Below are 23,186 nucleotides of genomic sequence, written 5' to 3'. Positions count from 1 at the left end.
CATATTGTGACAGAGAATCATGGACAATGAGTGACCAAGAATAAAATGATGATTTAGTGATAAAGACCAGTTTAGAATAAAACATTACAATGTCATTGCTTTAATAATAATAACAGAAATCTTAAAGTGAACTTTTCTAAGATATATCAACATGATATTCTTTAAGCTTTGTCCTTTACTATGAAACAACCACACAACATATTTTTGACTCAGCAGACCTTATTCCTCAATATAAAGCTAAATGACTAAAACATAAATAAAGTGTAAACAACATAAACGCATAGCACACACAAAAGCAAACTTTTAAATGGGTCGATTTCTTGCCTTTAGGGTAGCAGGTATACCTGATGGGTCTTGCAGGCGAACGTATTCAGTCGGTCTGTCTGATTTGCAAAAGACACCCACGTGACAACAATGGTTACCGGTATCACGTGACTCTCTTGGCAGCTTGCCCTCCGTGTTTCAGGATCCTTGTTGTAGTTAAAGATGCTGTCCTGTCTGCTCATGTTACCACTTGGACAAAGACGATAAGCAGATGAAACAACAAGGTAAGGATATTATTCTGTTACGCTTAAAGAAGAAGCATGACTGGCCGGGGTTATCTTAGATCCCCGAGAATTAGACACTGTGCTGTTTTAATTCCAATTACTTGGTTATTTCTCATAAATGCATAGAATTTCTCAAAAGTTTATATTCATTGCAAGGCTGAATAGGGAATAATAGTGCGTTAAATGGACGCAGTGATCGTCTCGGATTTTCTGCTTCTCTCTTCGGTAGAAAAACAGGATGTCGCAACTCATCCCATTGATTAGATCTCTTTTATTTATTCCAGTTATTCGCCATGCTAGCTGTCCGAATAATACAACGATTTATAAGAACTATACTACCTCATAACTCTAAAATCTAACCACTAGTTCAGACTGCAGTGAAACGCGTTTTAAAAAAACTAGTCGATAGGGTTGTTTTGATGAACAGCTGAGATCTCTTTGAAGGGATAACCACAACGTTTAAGTATTTGAATACATCGCAAATAGTTTCAGACATTAGTGTTTTATTTACATTTTGTATCAGACGATGCCATGTCATACAATGTTTAATATGTTGCATAGAGACAAACCTTTCATCAGTTTGACGCGCTACTGTCTCGATGACACAAAAAAAAAAAAAAAAAAGGGGTTGCCAAATATCAACTTGTTTTGACGCGGTTGTAAAAGTTAGAATTTTCTAACTGATTTTTGCTTTGTATTTGGATAAACTGACGCTTTTACGTCTCTAATTGAGCAGTTTATTTAGCAAGAATAGCTTACAGTGAAACGAAATACAGAAACGAGGATTATCTAGGCTATTTGTAGCAATTTGTGCTGTCAAATTCAGTTGAATTCTTGAGAACAGCCCACTGTCAGATGCTGAAAGTATGGTTATGTGTCATTAATATTTTCGCTATGGAAAAACACTTAACAAGAAAAAATAAAAAACAACCCTAAAAGTTTGTGAGTTAAACAAGTCCTGCAGGATAAGCCCTTTATTATTTTACACTTATCTATCTGTATCAAACAGATAAGTGCACATTAAAGGAATATTCCGAGTTCATTACAAGTTAAGCTCAGTCGACAGCATTTGTGGGATAATGTTGATTACCACAAAAAATTATTTTCGTTTCTTAAAAAAAAAAGAGCAAAAAGCTGGGTTATGTTGAAACATTTACAATGGAAGTGAATGGGGCCAATTTAAACGTTGAAATACTCACTGTTTCAAAAGTAAAGGCACAAGACATAAACAATATGCGTGTTAACATGATTTTAGTGCGATAAAATCACTTAATAAACTTTTCTGTGTGAAGTTATGTCTAATTTTACAACTTTGTTGCCATGACGATGTAATGTCAACAAACCCTAAAAGGACTGTAAAAATACCACTTTATTTAAACCACTTTACAATTCAAATATGAGTTTTAACAAAATAATTAATGTTAGTGCTTTTGTAAAATTCGTATTCATATTCATATTTCTGCCTTTATACCCTCCAAAAATCGTCCCCATTCACAAATACACAACTTCTCAAGAGCCAGACAGGTTCTCACAACAGGGGAGTTAACAGCTCATCTAAAGTTCAAAAATTAATTAAAATGATGTCAGTGGGTTTCCCTACCACTGTAAACCGATGTGTCATGAGTGCAGATGTTTTTGTCTGTTCAGTTCTGGGAAACATCATCTAGGATGGGAAACAAGCCTCAGGGAAGGAAAGCTCTCTAGGGAGAATTTGGGAAAAAATGCATCTGTGCTTGTTTAACAGTTGCAGACTATATTAAAGCAATATCACACAAGCAAGAGTGCTATATGTCCATCGGCCTCATGTCGCGACTCGCAAGTAATCACAGCCATGCTGATTGCGAGTGTGATATTGCTTTTATACAACAGTTCAGCAAACAATTATATAAATAAGTAGGGAAAAACTAAGGAATGTCCCCAAAAAAAGCTATTTTTTTGGAACTTTCTTACGCAACAGATCTGCTGTTGCTAGTTCAAAAGATGCGCCCAAGCCTTCATTATTAATTCGAAAACTACACTTTAGAACTAGTAATGACAGCTTGGGTTGTTTCTAACAAGTTACTGGAGAAACAAGGACGTGTGTATGAGACAGAGAGAGAGACTGAGCATGTGATTACCTGTGTCTGTTGCAGTGATGCACATTAATGCTGCAGCTTTAAGTTTAACTCTGTAGTTTGATAGAAATCTGATTTGATCATGGAGTGATGCTGCCATATGGAGAAGAATATAACTTAAGGACGAGCTCCAAAAAGGGGCAGGAGTTCCAAACCACCAGCAAATACATAGTTTGCATCTCTATCAACTTCCTAGTTTAGTAGTCAGCGTACTGGTCAGGAAGTCAGCGATTTCTAGGGCTGTCCCAATTGCAGAATCGTTCCAGTGAAACTGAAATGTTCATTCTCTATAAATTCCCAGAATGCACCAAAAAACCAAGGAGCATCGTTGCTCACTATGTTCCCTTACTGGAAATGTCATTAGAGGACAAACGCAAGTGTAAATATACGATGTCAAAGCCTTATTTTCTCTTTAAAGAAGACTGTTCTTACATCCAAAATGTTTATGAAAGGGAAGCAATAGGTTGTTAGAAAGATTAAAAATACACTCCTTTGTATATTTATTTCTTAATTTCTAATAAATTTATCTTTCATAATAACACTGTACGTTTTAATATCTACACCGAAAATGCACGATAGTGTCATTTATACAGCGATGTTGCTAAATAAATACCAGCTGCATTTAAAAGTGTGAGCTCGTAATCGTGTCGAAGGTAATTGTGTCATTAGTGTCCCAATGCTCAGTGGATCAGTGCATAAAGCACCTTAAGTGTAATTATCCCTTAAGATCAACCTAATATTTCCCTTAAACTTAATTGTATTTCAGGAAATAACCCTTAAGTGTTACGTAAGGGTTTTTATGGGTAAAATGTCACAATCCCTTATGATTTCCTTTAAGTATTTGTTGCATAAAGCCACAATAACTGCCATTTTCCTAAGTATTTCCTAAGGTTAGGAAAACTTCACCTTCACCTCTTATAGGTTAAGAGTTTCAAGGTTTATAAAAATGAATAAATAGCTACGTTTATACAACCAACTAAAGAGTATAGTGTGCCAAGGTGAATTTTTCACGTTAGGGAGAACCCAGTTTAGACCATTTAAGCGATGAAAAACTGTTGCAGGAGTTCAGATTTGATGGTCTTGCAATATGATAAATCGCTAACAAGCTGGAGGGCAATCTAATAGGAACACACACAAACCAGAAGTGTTGCCAGTATTATCTGCTCTCTGTATCTTTATAAACTATACAAATGGATGATTTAAAATCATACCACAAGTTCATTTGCAATATATCACTAATTTTTATATATACTACACCCCTGACCACCACTAATATTCTTAATTTGGGATGGCAATCAGTTCTCTGCACAGTTATACAAGCATCTTAACAACTTGCCTCTAATCCAACACTTACCGGGCAGTCTTTCAAAGGTGTCTTTCTCAAAAGGCTGTAAAAGCAGAATCCTCCATTAATTGGTCTGCATGCAAAACTCAGGAAGTTTACACAGGAAAATGTGTACACAAAGTGTTTAAAATTGATTAAATTCAAGGATTGTACCTCTGCTTCAGAAAAGGTCAGACAATAATTTACACATGAAAAATGATACAGAGAAACTTTAATAGTCATTAATATTAAAATAAAATCATAGTGTAAAGTTAAAGTATTTTCTATGTGGTAAAATTGCCCAAGTGTTGGTCGGACATTTCTGATCTTCTGAAAGTTTGCAGAGACATGCTGTGTCCATGGTAACAGTAGAGTTTTATTACGGTAAAACCTCGCTCACTGTAGTAAATCCCTCGTTAAGAGAAGTGTATAAGAGATTATATGCAACACCTTCAAGTCATTCCCTCAGGTAAGTGGAAATCACACTGTAAGTGTTATACTTAAGGGAAAAACTTATGGTGTTTTATGCAACCGGGCACAGTACTTTAACCAGTGCCTGAATTTGTGTTCACGTTGAACAGATTGATGACATAGGGAGCTGATTAAGACACACCAATACAGAGCCTATTACCCTAACCCCTACCATAAGTGGAAGTGGCACCCCCTTTTGGAGTAGGTCCACTTTGGAGATCTTCGGGCTGCAGCAAATCCTACTTGATCTTGCGTATCATATAGGCACCCTGAGTGTGTTGATTACTCCATTTGTCATGACTCTGAACTGTGATTGACAGTAATGCTGAAGCTATTAGTTTAACTCTATTTCTCAGCTGTAGTGTAGTAGTAATTCTTGCGATCATGGAGTGAGAAACAATTCCGGATGACTTCAAAGAAACTGACTGACAACACAGTTTATCAACACAGTTTGTCTCCCTCATAACATTCATAAGACGATCTTTTATCGCCACCTGCTGGCTCAAATCTTTAATGTCATAGGGATGAATAAAAATCACACATCTAGCTGCTCTTACTCATCTGCACTGCTCTTATACGTTGTGGAACACAAACGGAGTTATACAGACAGTAAAGCCTCCCGGTGCTAATGGTCTGAGCTATCAGCACAATTGGAATGCATTTTGTCCAAACAGATTTGAGGACCGGAACTAACTGTTGCATATAATATGTATTAATTTTAACTGTCTGGCTTCAGAAAGACAGGATCAAAGAGGGACTGATGGTTTGCACTTGGTGTAATGGCCATTTTACAAAGATTGATGTTTAAATGAGTGGTGCAAGTCAAATAAACTGAGGAATGTGGTATCAGCTCTCCACAGTTAAAGTAGGACACATTGTGCTTAATCATTCATAGAGTGTTAACAAACAGCAAGTCCCAGGGCAAAACCTGTGATTTCCCTCATTCAGAAACCCATATCGTCCCTGATAAACTTGTAATTAAACTTTTACTTTAAGGTGTGTATATATGTAACATTTTCAGGTTCTGTTTGGATTATGTTCACAACAAAGGGTTATGAAGTCTTTGACCCAAGATATACTTTATTGACAATATCTCAGTGATGCAATCCTCACACAAGCATTTCGTCAATTAGTTAGAGCACATTTTGCACGTATGTAATACTCTTATGACACTGGCATGTACTGATTTCACAGCATCATGAGACACTGGAGGCCTGTTGTGACTTTAAATGTCGGATGTCTTATTGTGCAGTAATGCACATACACTTATTCTAAATGCAACACTTTTTAACATCTTTGTGTTCTTCTAGTCTTAAATTAATAGTTCACCCCCCAAAAAAACTTGGTTATCAAATTGTACTCACCCACAGGTTGTTCCAAACCTGTATTACTTACTTTTTTCTGTGGTACACAAAAGGAGGAATTATATGTCCCATTTGCTGATTTCAGTACAGTGGCAGTTGAAAGTGAGGCAATTTAAAGCTTAAAAAGGACCCAAAAGAGTCATAAAAGAGGACATTTTTTAAGCTTTAAAGTGTGTCACTATCTATTGCCATTGAGTGAAATCAACAGACGAGATATCCTTTAAAATTCCTCCTTTTGTGTTCCGCAGAAGAAAGTCAGTCCTGCGGATTTGGATGATGTCTGAATTTTCCTTTTTGTGTGAACTATTTTTAAACCAAAGATAAAATTGTTCCTTGAATAACATTCATTCTTCTGGTCACTGACAGGTTGGATGGAAAACAACACAGAATCCACTAAATTGAATGGCAAACTGGAGGATTCTGCAGACCCCTCACCCAAAGAGAGCATGCAGCTCAAAAAAGAAATCTCGCTACTGAATGGCGTCAGCCTCATCGTGGGTAACATGATTGGTTCGGGCATCTTTGTGTCGCCCAAGGGTGTTCTCATCTACAGTGCCTCCTACGGACTGTCTTTAGTCATCTGGGCAATTGGTGGCATCTTTTCAGTGGTGGGAGCTCTCTGTTATGCTGAGCTGGGCACAACCATCACTAAGTCAGGTGCCAGCTATGCTTACATCCTGGAGTCATTCGGAGGCTTCATAGCATTTATACGCCTGTGGACATCGCTGCTCATAATTGAACCTACGAGTCAGGCTGTTATTGCCATCACTTTTGCCAACTACTTGGTTCAGCCACTCTTCCCCACCTGCGAGCCCCCCTATTCTGCTTCTCGCCTCATTGCTGCAGCCTGTATATGTGAGGGACATTTTTTTTATAAGTCCTTCTCTTAAAAGTGGAATGTTAGGTTCATTCTGTTGTGCAATATATGGGTAAAAAAGGAAGTTAGATTTTGCTTAAAGTAAAAGAAGCCTTTTTTTACCATTAAGATTATTTGTTGTATTGTGTTATAATTTGTTATAATTTGTGACATAATTTCTATGACAATTGAGCAAATTCCTTTACAAAATTGTATTTAAAAAATACTGTAATATAATTTGATTTAAAGGGATCATGATATGCCTTTTTTAAAATTATTTTAATATGTTCCTTGAGGTTCACTTATAATATTAGTAAAGTTTTTTTGCACAATTATATTTGTTAAACATGATCATTTCCCACCCTCATTCTGACCCTCTGCCAGAAACACTCGGTTTTGGTGCTGCTTGTCCTTTAAAACATGACAGTAAATGCCCACTGTTATGATTGGCTCTCTGCTCTTGACTGACCTGCTCTCACCTTGCCATATCACTGCTCATTGCTGCTGGGTGGGCTACCGAAGTGATAAGTTAAAGTAGGCATTGATGTGTTGTTGTAGAGGCAGTCGGATGCAAATGTCTACCACAGTGTGACATCACAATGTGGAGGAAGTAGAGAATGAGTCGTTTTGGCAGCTTAGTTTCAACAAATGCTCTTTTTGGGGGCCTGGGTAGCTCAGCGAGTATTGACACTGACTACCACCCCTGGAGTCGTGAGTTCGAGTCCAGGGCATGCTGAGTGATTCCAGCCAGGTCTCCTAAGCAACCAAATTGGCCTGGTTGCTAGGGAGGGTAGAGTCACATGGGGTAACCTCCTCGTGGCTGCAATAATGTGGTTCGCTCTCGGTGGGGTGTTTGGTGAGTTGGATGCCGCGGTGGATGGCGTGAAGCCTCCACACGCGCTATGTCTCCGCGGTAACATCTCACAAAAAAAAGAAAATGTCCTGGTCCTATTTTACTCCAAAATCAAAAGAAACAAATAAGAATTTATATTATGCATATAAAAAATGAAGCCTATTTTTAAGGCCATTGTGACATTATTTTCATGACAGTTATGCTCATTTTACCCTCAATTCTTATTACCGCAATGCAAACAAAGATTATCATGTCATAATGATGTTCTCATTACCGCAATGTAAATATACAGGATAAAGTATTAATACATCATAGTATTACTCCCTTTGTACTGCCTTTCATTTTTGCTGATTTCATTAAAAAAATTGTACAACATCTTTTTTACTGTAATGAGAATCAAAATTGAAAACAATGGGAACAGTAGAAGTAAAACATACGGACATGTTACGGTATTGAGAATTGCGGGATAAAATATGCTTGTGTGCTGAAAATAATTTTACAATGCAAACATTTTTAATGGTCCTAAATGTAGGTTTCTTTTTGCGAAACAAAATGTCATATATTTTTTTTATTTTTTATTTTTCTTCATTTTGTATTGATTTGTAATTAAATATGACCAGGACATTTTCTTGATAGGTTTCACGAAAATGTCACCTTCATGTTGCCGTTCCTTCTTTACGCCTCTCTCTATACTTTCTCACCCTGAGATCTGATCAGCTGCTGAAATGCATTCAGGTCTAACTTTAAAAATGTCATGGGGAAGTTAGTGAATAACTTTGGGTTCAGGGAGCCAGTTCTTCTGGTTCTATGGTGCCTCTCCTCTTGTACCTGTTTCACTTGGATACCTTTAGCAACCTCATTCTCTGCTCTATTAGACATGCCACTCTCACAAACGTTGCCATGACTACCATTATAGTTTCACTAATTCCCCACTTATCCCTTTGACTAATAGCTCTTTAATTACTGTTCAATCAAATATCTTTGGGGTGTAACCGATGTTGTGTTTTTGTCAAAAAACAAAATCACAGTGACCTTTGTGTTGTGATTCATTGTGGATTCAATTACTTGCTGATTGTTCAAGTGATTGTCATCTTGTATTTATTCTTATGTTGACATATTACTACTCATGATATTTCAGGCCTTCTGACCTTTATTAATGCCGCTTATGTTAAGTGGGGAACCAGAGTGCAGGATGTGTTCACTTACGCTAAAGTGCTGGCCCTCATCGTCATTATAATCACTGGGATTGTCAAACTGTGCCAAGGTAAGAGCCATGAACATGACATTACACAGTCAGCAATGCCATATATTTTTTCAAACTTGCCAAATGTTGCTACTGCATTTAGAAATTCATGCTAAAAGAGCATTTATCGGATTGAGATCTGAAGCAGCGTGGCTAAGGCTAACATTAATTTTGTAGACTATATTTGGTGTTAAAGAGCTACTGAACATTTCAGTAATTTTTGCAATGTTTCTCACTCAGGTTCCACAATGAACTTTGAGAATTCTTTCCAAGGCTCATCTCGTGACCCAGGAGATATCGCTTTGGCATTGTACTCTGCTCTTTTCTCGTACTCTGGCTGGGACACTCTTAACTTTGTCACGGAAGAGATTAAGAACCCTGAAAGGTACTTGTCAGCTGCTTCGGCACAGTTTACTCCTGATATTAACATCTTTCTTGGGTGATCCAATGAAAGTGGTCTGCTTAGACAGATATTTGTTTACACCTGATGTTAAATTTCGTCTCAAATGTGTCTTCTGTGACCACATGTGATCAGATTTCGTCGAGGGGAGGATCTATGATTTCATGGCCACAGACAGTACATCACTTAAGTCAGGAGTGTAACTGCATGTTGATAAAGCACAAAAAGTTGGCACAGTGTTGCTGCCAAAAATTGTTACATTTGAATGATTTTAATGCTGTCTAGCACTTATTTTTACTAAACTTCAGATGTGCATGCTTCTTATGATTTGTGTCACTGCATGTTGATATCAGGCATACTAAAGAAGGTCCGTAAAGTCTTATGCATGTTTATGTATGGCCTTTTTTTTATTTATTTTTTTCACCCAATTTGGAATGCCCAATTCCCAATGTGCTTTAAGTCCTCGTGGTCGCGTAGCGATTCGCCTCAATCTGGGTGGCGGAGGACGAATCCCAGCTGCCTCCGCGTCTGAGACTGTCAACTCGCGCATCTTATCACGTGGCTTGTTGAGCGCGTTGCCACGGAGACATAGTGCGTGTGGAGGCTTCACGCCATCCACCGTGGCATCCACGCTCAACTCACCATGCACGCCACCAAGAACGAACCACATTATAGCAACCACAAGGAGGTTACTCAATGTGACTCTACCCTCCCTAGCAACCAGGCCAATTTGGTTGTTTAGGAGACCTGGCTAGAGTCACTCAGCACACCCTGGGATTCAAACTAGCGAACTCCAGGGGTGGTAGCCAGTGTCTTTACCACTGTGCTAACCAGTCCCCCAACTATGTATGGCCTTTTTAAAAATGTTACAGTTGGATGGTTATTTTCTTTTAAAGCTGCTCTTAATTGGCAGATTTAGGTAATCCTTTGATGTTGTCAAGATGCATCAAGACACATTAACGATCACACTTTAATTGCAATGTGGTCACATGCGGCTCTGACTTCTCCAAATCACAATTTAATTTATTTTATTTTTTACCATATTTACACCTGTATTTAAAGGTGCACCCAGTAATTTTTCCCCATTAAAAAAGCTTAACTCTTAAAGAAATAAGAAATCCTTTCATGCATTTACCAGGAACCTTCCTCTATCCATTGCAATCTCCATGCCGATTGTTACGATCATCTATATCCTTACAAATGTGGCCTACTACGCTGTGCTTGACATGAGTGTCATCCTCGCCAGCGATGCTGTTGCTGTGGTGAGTTCATAGACCTCTGTTGTCATACCTCCTGAAATGTTTATACAGTTTGTATTGTGCACTAACAGCTAATGTTTCCAAATCTTTCAACAGACATTTGCAGACCACACACTGGGAGTGATGAGCTGGACCATCCCCATTGCGGTTGCTTTGTCATGTTATGGAGGTCTGAATGCTTCCATCATCGCTGCGTCCAGGTCAGTCTGATACTTGACATTTCTGCATATCATTTTGATACAAATAAATTTACTAAACTTAAGTCTTTTCTATAATTTTCCTGTCCAAAGAGACCAATTTGGACCCGTGTTGAAAATGGCCCTTACAATTCCATTGGCTTTATGGTTTTATTATTCTACTGAATTTCTGCTTTGTTCCTCAAGTTTATTCTTATGACTGGTGTTAACCTCCTAAAGAAGGAACAAAGCTTAGTTCAGCTCCTGTGGTTTTTATAGGGAGCTGCTCAATTGCTCACACCATCTGGAGCTGCTTTCTGGTAATGACCCTGTGGGGGATGCCTGTAACTATTCCATGTGTAAAATAATGGGAACTGGGGAATGCTGAGGATTTTTGGGAGTGTTGGGAAAAAATAATGGAATGCAAATGTGAATTCAGATGCTTTGAGTGTTTAATTCCTATTTATGTTTATGGCACTTGTTTATTATGTTCAGTATTTTATGTGTCTTATGATATATGATCTATTAGTATATTTATGAAACATTAAAATACAATTGATATGTATTTATGTCAGCTATGTGCATATGAGTATAAAGCTCATTTGTCAGTGCTTATGGTAGATCCAGGACTGAGATACATTTAGCTAAACGGACAATCTCTCGATGCTGCAGGTTGTTCTTTGTAGGAGCTCGGGAAGGTCAACTCCCAGATGCTTTATCCATGATTCACGTGGAGAGATTCACACCAGTTCCTGCTCTGCTATTTAATGTAAGTTCCTTTTAATTTCCTTACAGTTAACCAAAAATTTAACTCCCCTAACGAATCAAAAAGTGCCTGACGTTCCTGGCTGGGTACTCAGCCTTAAAGGTGCACTCAGGGATTCCTGAGAAACACTGTTGATATTCGAACTCAACTGCCAAAACAAACACACCCCTCCCTTCAGTGCTCCTGTGGAAGCTCCGCCCCCCAAATTCATGCATGCAAATTCATTCCTTTTACCTCTTGGAGGTCTCTCCACCACTGAAAAGCCTCGCCGATGTTGACGCGGCTCCTAGTCCTTGATTTATCATAATCCTTAATTTTTAGTTTATATACGTCTGACCTTTTTCTCTTGGTCTGTTTCTCAGCCATTTGTCCTCCTTGGAGTTTAGAAAGTTCGCATCAGCCAGATTTGCCGTCACTCTAATGAATTTCCCTCTCGTTCTGCCCCCACCCCCCATCCTGTACACGTGCAAGAACCACCCCCTGTTGCTGATTGGCTGGTTAATACATCATGATGGCGCCGCGGATGGCTGCCTCGGTGTGGAGCGCTTCTATTGTTTTGTTGTTTTTGTTTGTTTGTCCTGTGTTTAGTAATCTTTTTCCAGTCAGTTTTACCAGAGACGAACTGCTGAACATTCGACAGCATATACCAGTCAATCTTTTCCCGGATTTTGAATATTCGGACGTTTTGTTTGAAATTTTAATCGGAGGCATGGCTGTGTTGTTTAAATGCGCTATGAGACGCAGGCGAGGGAGACGAGCAGGCGCGCTGGTCAGACTCCATCGGCGGGGTTTTCGAACAACGCTGCCGAGCATTCATCTTGAGAATCTCCGCTGTCTCCTTAACAAAACGGACGAACTACATCTCCTCACCCGCACAAACAAGGACTTTTCAACCTCTGCTGCCTTGTACTTCACAGAAACCTGGCTGAGTGAAGCCATTCCGGACAGCGCGTTACATCTGCCGGGATTTCAGCTGTTCAGAGCGGATCGCATTGCGGAGTTAACAGGGAAAATGAGAGGCAGTGGAACATGCTTTTACATCAATGAAAGATGGTGTACGGATGTAACAACGTTAAAGAATATGTGCTGTCCTAATTTGGAAGCGCTCTTTATTAACTGTAAGCCTTTCTACTCGCCGTGGGAGTTTTCCTCGTTTATTCTGTTGAGTGTGTATATCACGCCAAACGCGTGTTTGAATGCGCCGCTGCAACAGCTGGCTGATCAAATCACAGACACGGAACAACAATACCCGGACTCAGTTATTATTATTCTTGGGGATTTTAACAAAGCAAATCTCACACGTGAACTGCCCAAATACAAACAGCACATCACATGCCCCACCAGAGACAGGAACATACTGGATCATTGCTACACAACAGTAAAGGATGCATATCGCTCTGTCCCTAGAGCAGCTTTGGGACTCTCTGATCACTGTCTGGTTCATCTTCTTCCAACCTACAGGCAGAAATTAAAATCTGCTAAGCCTGTATTAAGGACTGTAAAGAGATGGACCAACGAAGCAGAGCTGGAACTACAAGCCTGCTTTGACTGCACTGATTGGAGTGTTTTTGAGGCTGCAGCCACAGACCTGGACGAGCTCACAGATACTGTTACATCATATATCAGTTTCTGTGAGGATATGTGCATTTCTACTAGGACTTATTTAACATTTAACAATGACAAACCATGGTTTACAGCGGAACTCAGGCAGCTTCGTCAGGCCAAAGAGGATGCTTACAGAGTTGGGGATAAAGTCTTGTACAATCAGGCCAGGAACACACTGAATAAGGGAATCAGAGTGGCTAAAAGAAGATACTCTGAAAAGCTGAAAAACAAGTTTTCGGCTAACGACTCTGCATCAGTGAGGAGTGGCATGAATCAGCTTATGAATTACAGGACTCCTACCCTCAACCCTGTAGGGAACCAACAACTGGCAGACAACCTGAATGTGTTCTACTGTAGATCTGAAAGGCCCAATCTCACACCCCACACCCACTCTGACCTTCACTTCACACAAACACCAACACCTTCTGCAACCCCCCTCCTGCTACTCAACCTGCACTTAAGATCTGTGAAGATGATGTGAGCCGCGTCTTTCGAAAACAAAGGAACGAACAGGGCCCAGATGGTGTTTCACCTGCATGTCTTAGATCCTATGCTAACCATCTGGCCCCCATCTTCACACAGATCTTCAATAGATCACTGGAGCAGTGTGAGGTCCCATGCTGCAGACCAGGGGCATATGCAAGGATCCTTTTTGTGGACTTCAGTTCGGCTTTCAACACCATCATCCTAGCTATTCTCCAGACTAAATTATACCAACTCTCTGTTCCCACGTCTATCTGTCAGTGGATTACCAGCTTTCTGACAGACAGGCAGCAGCTTGTGAGACAGCGGAAATTCACTTCCAGCACCTGTACAATCAGCACTGGTGCCCCCCAGGGATGTGTGCTCTCCCCACTACTCTTCTCCCTCTACACCAACGACTGCATCACCAAGGACCCCTCTGTCAAGCTCCTGAAGTTTGCAGACGACACCAATGTCATCGGTCTCATCCGAAATGACGATGAGTCTGCATACAGAAGGGAGGTTAAACAGCTGGCTGTCTGGTGCAGTCAAAACAACCTGGAGCTGAATACTAGATTTTTTTCAGCCCATCCACAGAACGGACAGCTAGCAGATTGTGAGGAAATATTTGCAGAATTTGACAAAATGTGTATTGGATTAGAATTACTGAGTGCATCTTTAAGCCCTTTTTACACCACAAACGACATTGTCGCTTGGTGTTGCTAGACTCTGCGATCTGTGTCGCTGGTGGCCGTTCCTACAGCTGTCACTTTAATGTTATTGGTGGACTGCATGTCTAGCCTTAGTAGCTTTGGAAATTCTGATTACAGATTGTACTGCCGGTAAAACTAAGATATTATTCTAATCTGACAAGGAATCAGTTAATTGGAGAATGTTTTTATATAACCTGCACTATTGCTTAATGCATCATATCATGAACAAGATGAACGATCCATCAATGTATGGATCAAACTTACTTGGAATGCCGACATGGTTTTCCACACTTTTTATTAGGCTATATCCATGTATGTGGTTAAAAACAAATGATATAGAACAGTGACATCACTCAGAGACTTTTTTTTTTTGATTAAAAAACACTTTAAACATTAAACCCCCACTATATCCCCTCCCCCTACCAAACTCCCACCCCACCCTGACCCCCCCACGAACACTCCTGTGGTCAATAGAATATAGACACACACAGAAAAAAACACAAAATTAAAACAACAACAAAAAATAAAATAAAATACAATAATCAAGTATAATTAAAAAAACACAAAAACACTAAACTCTGAATTACTCCTGCCACCGCCCCTCCTCGAGATTCCCCCAAAAATGCTAAGTAATTGCCCCATTTCTTATTGTAAGTATCCCTAACCCCCATCCTTATGCTCGATCCCTCCTCGAAGGCAGCCACCCTCCCCATCTCTGCGCACCACTCCGGGAACGAGGGTGCTCCATCCGACTTCCAACTCCTCAAAATAACCTGCCAACCAATCATCACACTGGTCAAAACCCAGTCCTTCATGTACTTATCCTCCAAATCCATGACCTCCCTATCTCCCAAAACACAGAGTCTGGGGCAGAACGAGACCTGAGTGCCCAACACATCACACACAAAACTTTGCACCTTCAGCCAAAATTCTTGAATCTTATGACACCCCCAAAAAAACATGGATGGTGTCTCCATCTTCAGAATGGCATCGCCAGCAGATGGGTGTGTCCTTAAGACCAAGCCTATACAATCTAGATGGGGTCCAATAAAATCTATGTATAATCTTAAATTGCATAAGGCAAACCCTTGCATCTCTAGATGCAGACTTGATGTTTTTTAGAATCCTAGCCCACACTCCCTCCTCCAATAACAACTCCAATAATCTTCCTCACTTAATCTTTTGAGAGAATTTAAAGCTCTGTCTTAGCAGGGAGTAATACACTGATGCCTCATAACCCTTCCCAAAAGCAGTAATCACCACTCCCAGAGTATCTGCCACTCTAGGGGGGTGTATGCTACTCCCAAAAACAGAGCAGAGCAGGTGGCGCAGTTGTAAATACTTATAAAATTGAGATCTGGGAATCCCAAAATGTTTAATCAAATTTTCAAAAGATCTCAATACTCCACTCTCATATAGGTCACCAAGTGTATTAACCCCCCTCACAATCCAATCTGACCAACAGAAAGGGGACTTATTAATACATAGTTTAGGGTTCAGCCATATGCTCGAGGCTACGTTTAAATAAATATCAGAATTAAACACTCTGGACACTTTTGTCCATATCGAGTGCAAATGCAAAATAACGGGGTGCGACTTAACCTCTCTGGCTAGTTTAATCGAAAGGCTTTGCAGTGGCGAGATAGGGGCAAGAACTTCCTTTTCAATACAAAACCAGGGAGGGGCTCTCTCAGGTGGAAGCGACCAATGAGCTAAATGTCTAATACCAAATGCATAATAATAAAACAAAATCTTGGGTAGGCCTAACCCGCCTTTGTCAATCGCCATATGTAACTTATTGAAATTTAACCTGGGACGCTTACCATTCCAAATGAAGGACTTCGCTATGCTATCAAAATATTTGAAATAAGAGAGGGTGACATCTACAGGGAGAGACTGTAGCAGGTAGTTGAATTTTGGAATACAATTCATTTTAATAACATTAACCTTCCCAATCATCGATAAGTGTAATGAAGCCCACCTGTCCACATCATTCGAAAACATTTTTATTAAGGGATCAAAATTATCTCTGACTAAATCAGACAAATTTATTGGAAATAAAATTCCCAAATACTTAATTCCCTTTTTGAGCCACTGGAAGGCACCCGGCTGGAAGGCCGTTACGGGACAGTACGCTGTCAAAGCCAAAGCTTCAGATTTAAACCAAGACTTTGGAGAATTTGGAAAAGGAGTTAATAATTTTGTGGAGGCAAGGCATAGATCTAGTAGGGTCGGAGATGAATAATAAAATATCATCTGCGTAAAGCAGAAACTTATCCGCCACATCTCCCGCCGTCACCCCTGGAAAATCATCCTCCTTTCTTATCGCGGCTGCTAATGGTTCCAGGGCAAGACAGAACAATAATGGGGAAATTAACACGTTTGTTTGTACCACTGCTACAGGGTGTCTGTAAAGTAATATATTCCAACCAATAAATGTACTCCCAAACCCATACATTTCCAAAATCTTAAAAAGATAATCCCATTCTACCATATCAAATGCCTTTTGGGCATCAAGTGAGATGGCAGCGACCGGAGATTGATGATTTGCTACTGACCACGTGATATTGATGAGATGCCTAATATTATCAGAAGAGCTACGGCCTCGAATAAACCCCACCTGATCTATATGTATAAGTGATGTCATAACTTTACTTAATCGATTAGCCAGAATTTTGGACAACATTTTTACATCTAACTGGATCAGAGAAATTGGGTGGTAACTTTTACACTCGCTTGGATCTTTGTCCTTTTTAAGAATCAGACTGATCCTGGATTGCGTCATGGTTGGAGGACGCTTTCCATTCTTTAATGATTCCATATAAACTTCTAACAAAAGTGGAGCCAGTTCTGTAGCATAAGATTTGAAAAACTCAGAGGGAAAGCCATCAGGCCCCAGAGCCTTGCCTGTAGGCAAGGTCTTAATTACCTCATCAAGCTCCTCCAAGTTTATCTCAGAATCAAGATCATTTTTTTTTGCTCAGTTGTCAGTTTAGGGATATCTAATGGTTCCACAAAGTTCCTAATATCTTCTTCAGTAGATGAAGATGTGGAACTATAGAGATCAAAATAGAATTCTTTAAAAGCATTATTAATATCAATGGCCGAGGTAAATATTTCACCACCAGCAGATTTCACAGAGGGAATGGTAGAAAAAGACTCTCTCTGTTTTATATATCTAGCCAAAGGTTTTCCTGCTTTGTCCCCTGACTCAAAGTATGACTGTCTTGCCCTGAATAACCAAAACTCCACTTTCGTGACAAAATAGTATTATATCTATATTTCAATCAGGTCAATTCTCTGAGGCCATCAGATGACATACGGCGCTTCAGCTCTGCCTCGGCACTTTTAATATTTCCTTCCAACTCCACAAGTTCTTGTGCTTTGGCTTTTTTGGTGAATGAGGCATACTGTATGATCCGACCCCTAAGAACCACCTTAAGTGCCTCCCAAGCCACGCCCACAGAGGATACTGAGGACCAGTTGGTCTCCATATAAACATTGATTTCAGTTTTTATCATTTGTTGGAAATCAGGATTCTGCTAAAGGGATACATTAAGGCGCCAACTATATGATTTCTTTTTCTCTATATGTGGCAACACCTCTAAACTCACCAGGGCGTGATCCGAAACTAAAATGTTTCCAATTGAGCAATCAACAACAGATGAAATGAGGGATTTGTATATAAAAAAAAAATCTATTCTGGAATAAATCTTATGAACTGATGAAAAAAATGTATAGTCACTACCAGATGGGTTCAAAAGTCTCCAAATATCCGAAAAACCAAGATTTTTACACATCCTGTGAAGCCTCAGTGTTGCTCTAGGGGGTTTCCACACTTTTGCTTCACTGTGATCAAGGACTGAGTCCATCAGAAGGTTAAAGTCTCCTTCCAATATTATCTCATGAGGTGTGCCAGCGGTTAGCAGCATCCCTTCAAGATCTATACAAAAGCCCTGATCATCAGCGTTAGGTGCGTAAATATTAGCCAACATCAACCTTTGCCCTTTAATTTCAGCTAAAACAATAATGACTCTCCCTAATTTATCTTTAGTCTGTTTGAGACATTTGAATTGTAGATGTTTATTAATCAATATAATGACTCCCTTGCTCTTACTTGAGCCAGCACTAAAAAAAAACACGTCCACCCCATATCTTCCCAATTTTTTCAGCTTCCTGTGGGGAGAGATGTGTTTCTTGAAGAAACACTATATCATATTTCTGACATTTAAGAAAAGTAATAACCTTCCTTCTTTTATGGGGTGCCCCAACCCATTTACATTCCATGTGGAGAGAGATAGTACACTCATATTAACATTTGACATTTTGAAATAGTAGAAAAAATAAATTGTGTGTCAAAAACAAAATTATACAGACCACATTCCCCATTAGTGGAACAATTAAACCCCGAACTTCCCCCCGAACAAAACAAACAGAAAAAAGAAAAGCGTGTGCATTAACCCCACGCACGAAAGCGCCAACCAGCGACAATCCCTCTAAACTCAAAAGGTCCATGAACGCCCACGAGCCACCATGACAACTTTGTCATCGGATTGCTCAATTTTGCCTCACAAATTTGTGAGGCAAAATTACATAACAGAAAGTACTTTGTAAAATAAACCCCAGCAAATAGGAAGAATGAACACACAGAATGTGTAGATTCATTCACAAAATTGTCTCAAAGGTGTGATCTTCCACAAAATTCCAGCTGATATAAAACCGTTCAGATTCCTCTGACAGACAAACGAATGTTCAGTGAGCCAGCAGTTATGAGTTCAGCGGATGATGTAATCATTCCAATGTGCCGTAAAAATACTCAACAAAACAAACTACAGCCAGCAGGAGGAATAAGCACGAAGAACGAACAGATTAATCCACAGCTGTTCCAAAGGAGTGTTATTCAACAGAACAAGCTCCAGCCGCTAGGCGGAACCAATACAAAAAGAAACATAACCGGCATCCCAGTTCCGCGGATGGTCGAGTCAATTCACTCGGAGGCCGCATAAAAGTATATACCATGACAATCTTTCATCAATGCAGACATTTCTTTAAGGAAAAGTGTTATTCACAAAACAGGCTCCAGCCGCTCGACGGAGCCAACGCAAAAAGAAAAAAGAAACCAAAATGACGCCCAGCTTCCTCAAAAGCCAGAATAAGTACAGCGAGTTGACCCATTCACATGAGAAACACCCAATGGTTTACTCATCCATTGATTCAATAAAAGACACTGCCTGATTAGGACATGTAAATACTTTGCGACCGTCCTTCGTTTCTGTTCTCAGTTTGGCTGGAAACATCAGAGCAAAAGTGATCTTTCGCTGATGTAAGAGTTTCTTACATTCCTTGAACCGATTGCGTTTCTCTCTTGTCGAACTCGCAAAGTCCGGGAACAAGAAAATATTATGGTTCTTCCAAGAAAGCTTCCCTTTGCTCCTCACCTGGCACAACACAAGATCTTTATTGGGTGATCTCAGAAATCTGGCCAGAATCGATCGGGGCCTGTCTCCCTCAGCAAATCTGTGAGCTGGGACTCTGTGAGCTCGCTCTGGATCTCCTCTCCTGCCGCGCCATCCAAATCGAGTCCCCGGTCTGTAGTCCTGTCGGGGCTTTCATCCTGAAGACGTAAGTGTCTTTTAATGTCTCCAGAGCCTGAGGATTTGACATCTTTGCCATGTTTTGCCTCAAAGAGCAAATGTGTAACTGGGTGTATCAAATTTCACCAGATTATAACATGAAAATAATTAAACATTTAGCAAAGTGCGCAGAGCTCGTCGCTCACACGTCTGCTTCTTGCATGGCGTCATGTGACCCCCGTTCACAGAGACTTTTAGTTTCTCCATCTTGCCTGTATTTGACTCCAGTATCTCACACTCTCACTGGGACGAATGACGTGAGCTCCACTGTCTTCACTCTCATTAGTAGTTGCTCCAGAATGTCGCTCGTCATTTGGATAAAGTTGAAATTTTCTCAGCTTTGTATTGTCGCTCGCCACGCTGACCTCTGTCGCCAACGGTCACTGCAGCTCATGTCACCGGAAGTTGCTCTTCTCTCATTGAAAATTCCACTATGTTTCCAAATGAGGGCATGCTAGTGCTTGTCAGGGCCTGTTGGATTCCCATTGTCACCTTTCGGGGCTCCATCGCAGATCTCGAGATCGCAATTGTATGCGCCGGTGTATTAGCGTGTCATTGGCACCCTCGACTGCCGGAGTGGGTGTGGGGGACAGCTTGGTGTAGGCTTCTGATTTGGCAACCCCCCTCCCATCTGGCCTAGAAATTGCCCTGCTTCATCTTGCCTCCTCGGGGCCAACGGCAAAGTGCATTTGGCCCGCCAATTACCCTTGGGCCAAAGAAGGCCAGCTGGGGATTGAGGCACTATCAGTTCAAAAGCGGAGTTTCGCTGAGTAAGGTCTTGCTTTTCACAGGTAAAGACCAAAATAAGCAAACAAGCAGATGTTGTGTCTCATTTGTAATTCAATTTGGATAAAAGAATCTGCTAAATGATTAAATGTAAATGTGATATTGGCACCAGGGTGGCGTATTACAGGCAACGCTGCAAGCCTTTTGGCCCGATAGTGGGAATGCAGATCGATTTTGGTCTCGCGACTTGAGGTCCGAGGCTATTGGCCCCGTCTGACCAAATGATAGCCCTGGCTCGCACTGGCCCGATAGTGGAAACACTGCTAATGTTGCTGGGTTGGGCTGGTTGGAATGGTCAAATAAACAGAGGAATGTTTTGATAGTGCCACAGTTTTTACACTTATTTGGAAATAAACCTACAAATGGCTAATAGTTGTCTATGCATATTAAGCTTAGTTAAGAAAAAAGTATTTTAACATAATAATAAAAACAAAATACACGCTTCAGCTTTAAGGTGGCAGTATTGTAATGCAAAGGAGGAGGCTCACAGTCTGGGGGGGGTTCTGTCTCCATCTAGTGGACCAAGTAAACTCAAGTTGTAGTTTCTGCCTGCAGTGTGCTATGGCTCTGATCTACCTTGCTGTGGAGGATGTTTTCCAGCTGATTAACTATTACAGCTTCAGTTACTGGTTTTTTGTCGGCCTGTCCATTGCCGGCCAGATCTACCTTCGCTGGAAGGAGCCAGACAGACCCCGACCACTTAAGGTGAGCCAGGCAGTACAGATTATATATTTACTCCACCAAATTAAAAGGTTAGGGTTTATGCAAAACTTTTAAGAATAGAATCTGTGTCTTTAAGGCACATAAAAACCAGTTATATTATTGTGCTAGAAATAACTGTTCAGTTTAGACTGTTTCAGAAATTTAAACAGAGTAACCATCTTTAAGGAGGGGTGGATAAAAACAAAAATTTAAAGATTAGCTTTATTTTGTCAGTACCTTTCCAAAAAGAGTATTCATCTTAAAACCAGGTGCAATCCTAAATGTGCATTGAGAATAATGATTTTTCTTTCTCTTCTCCATTTGTGTGTGTGCGCAGTTGAGTCTGGTTTATCCCATCATTTTCTGCATGTGTGTTGTGTTCCTGGTGGCCGTGCCACTTTATTATGACACACTCAACTCACTCATTGGAATTGCAATTGCCCTCTCTGGAGTACCTGTTTACTTCTTGGGTATCTATCTTCCAGAATCCAAGCGCCCACCCATCATCACTAAACTACTACGTAAGTGACACAGCCTTTATAACTGATACTTCAATTTTATTAGACTGATTCAGAAACCAAATCACCACAAGCAAAAATGTGATTGTTCACACAGGTGCCATCACTCGTTTCACCCAGTTCACCTGTTTTTGTGTGCTCACTGAGATGGACACAAGTGAATAAAACACTGTTCATCAAAACACTTGCACTCTTCTGACCCACAAAACCAAAAGGACTAGTTGGGGGAGAGGAAATCTGGAGATAAGGAGAAAGATCTTCCACACTTTTGACACATGTGCACTCTCATTGTCGTTAACTGGCAGTCACTGCATTGGATTTCTCTTTATCTCTATTATAATAAGGTCTCCGCTGAGGTCATGGTGTGTTATTAAGAATGTAAACTTATGAACCAGTTGGAATGACATTAAGGGCCCACTTAAAATCTTTGGTTAATAATGTCTGTGAATTATGCAGACCACCTGAGCAGGTTGCAGTGGTTTGCATGTACAATTGTGAAGATGTCCAAGAATTAGACTGAATTAGCTCATTAGATATTTATGTAATGTAACATTTTCCTGTTTTTTTTTTTTTTTAAATCTAGTATTTAAAATTCAGCTGTCAGTTTATTTATCCACTTTTTTAAGTGAAGGCATCTTTATTTTATTTATATGTATCTGCTTCTCTTTGTGGTTTAATTTTCATCACAACTGACAATTCTCACAGTGATTGGAGTGTTTTCTGTCTGTTTTCTGATTTGAGTGTTACTAAAGGTTAATGTGCTGTTTAATTGCCACATGCCTTAACTAGTTTTTAGAGGGAAGGTGATTGCACTCACTTGAATGTTTAAATCTGCTGCTATGCCGTTAGCTTGTCATACATTTGGCTGCTCATGTACATGAATTACACGAAGAGGCTAGATAACAAAAGATGAAGAGTACATCAGATGTGCTGGAAACATTTGTCGATGCAATCGGGGAATGCCCTTTTAGTATCTCAATTCTGGGTTTAGACTTCCATTTATTTGTATTTCTTTTAAATCCCAACAAACTTACAGGTATTCCAAAATTTTCATTGTTAAAATTAGAAGAAAAAAATTGTGCCAATGAATTCGTAAAATCAATTGATCCAAAGATTCAATTCATCATGGTATAAATAATGGGAGGGTTGTACTTGCTTGATTTGATTATTGTGGGATGGGGGATTAACTCAGGATGCAGGTCCAGATGAGATTTGAACAGTTCACTCTGATAAATATTATTTTACCTTGTAGCATGTTGAAACACACTGAACAGCTTTAAAACTATTTTTGTTAATTACATGTACAAAGTTTTTTTTTTTTTTTTAATTTATTTATTTAAAGAATATAAATACAACTTTTCCTACTGAGTATAATAATTATTTTTTTTTGTGT

General features: G+C 39.9%; 1 protein-coding gene across 2 annotated transcripts; it reads left to right on the top strand.

Annotated features, from left to right (window-relative positions):
* Positions 1–412: 412 nt before the first annotated feature.
* Positions 413–23,109, top strand: LOC127414052 (Y+L amino acid transporter 2-like). 2 transcript variants are annotated; one of them, XM_051651747.1, is made up of 10 exons: positions 413–548; positions 6,188–6,478; positions 8,669–8,794; positions 9,014–9,158; positions 10,312–10,435; positions 10,529–10,632; positions 11,281–11,377; positions 21,129–21,278; positions 21,613–21,796; positions 21,891–23,109. In XM_051651747.1, the coding sequence occupies exons 1-10, from the start codon at positions 536–538 to the stop codon at positions 21,956–21,958; spliced, it is 1,302 nt and encodes a 433-aa protein (XP_051507707.1). In that variant the 5' UTR covers positions 413–535; the 3' UTR covers positions 21,959–23,109. The 2 variants fall into 2 exon arrangements, with proteins under 2 accessions (XP_051507707.1, XP_051507700.1); XM_051651740.1 differs by having other exon boundaries at positions 6,188–6,676.
* The last annotated feature ends 77 nt before the right edge of the window (positions 23,110–23,186 follow it).

Source organism: Myxocyprinus asiaticus, chromosome 2, assembly GCF_019703515.2.
Source record: "Myxocyprinus asiaticus isolate MX2 ecotype Aquarium Trade chromosome 2, UBuf_Myxa_2, whole genome shotgun sequence".
Lineage (NCBI taxonomy): Eukaryota > Metazoa > Chordata > Actinopteri > Cypriniformes > Catostomidae > Myxocyprinus > Myxocyprinus asiaticus.
The sequence above is the reverse complement of the archived record's forward strand: the minus strand, read 5'-3'. Positions and strand labels throughout refer to the sequence as shown.

Bases quoted from the DNA above. Each gene is read 5' to 3' on its own strand.
- LOC127414052 (XM_051651740.1), top strand. The intron at 10,436-10,528 runs GTGAGTTCATAG...ATCTTTCAACAG, and splicing joins CCAGCGATGCTGTTGCTGTG to ACATTTGCAGACCACACACT. The intron at 21,279-21,612 runs GTGAGCCAGGCA...GTGTGTGCGCAG, and splicing joins ACAGACCCCGACCACTTAAG to TTGAGTCTGGTTTATCCCAT.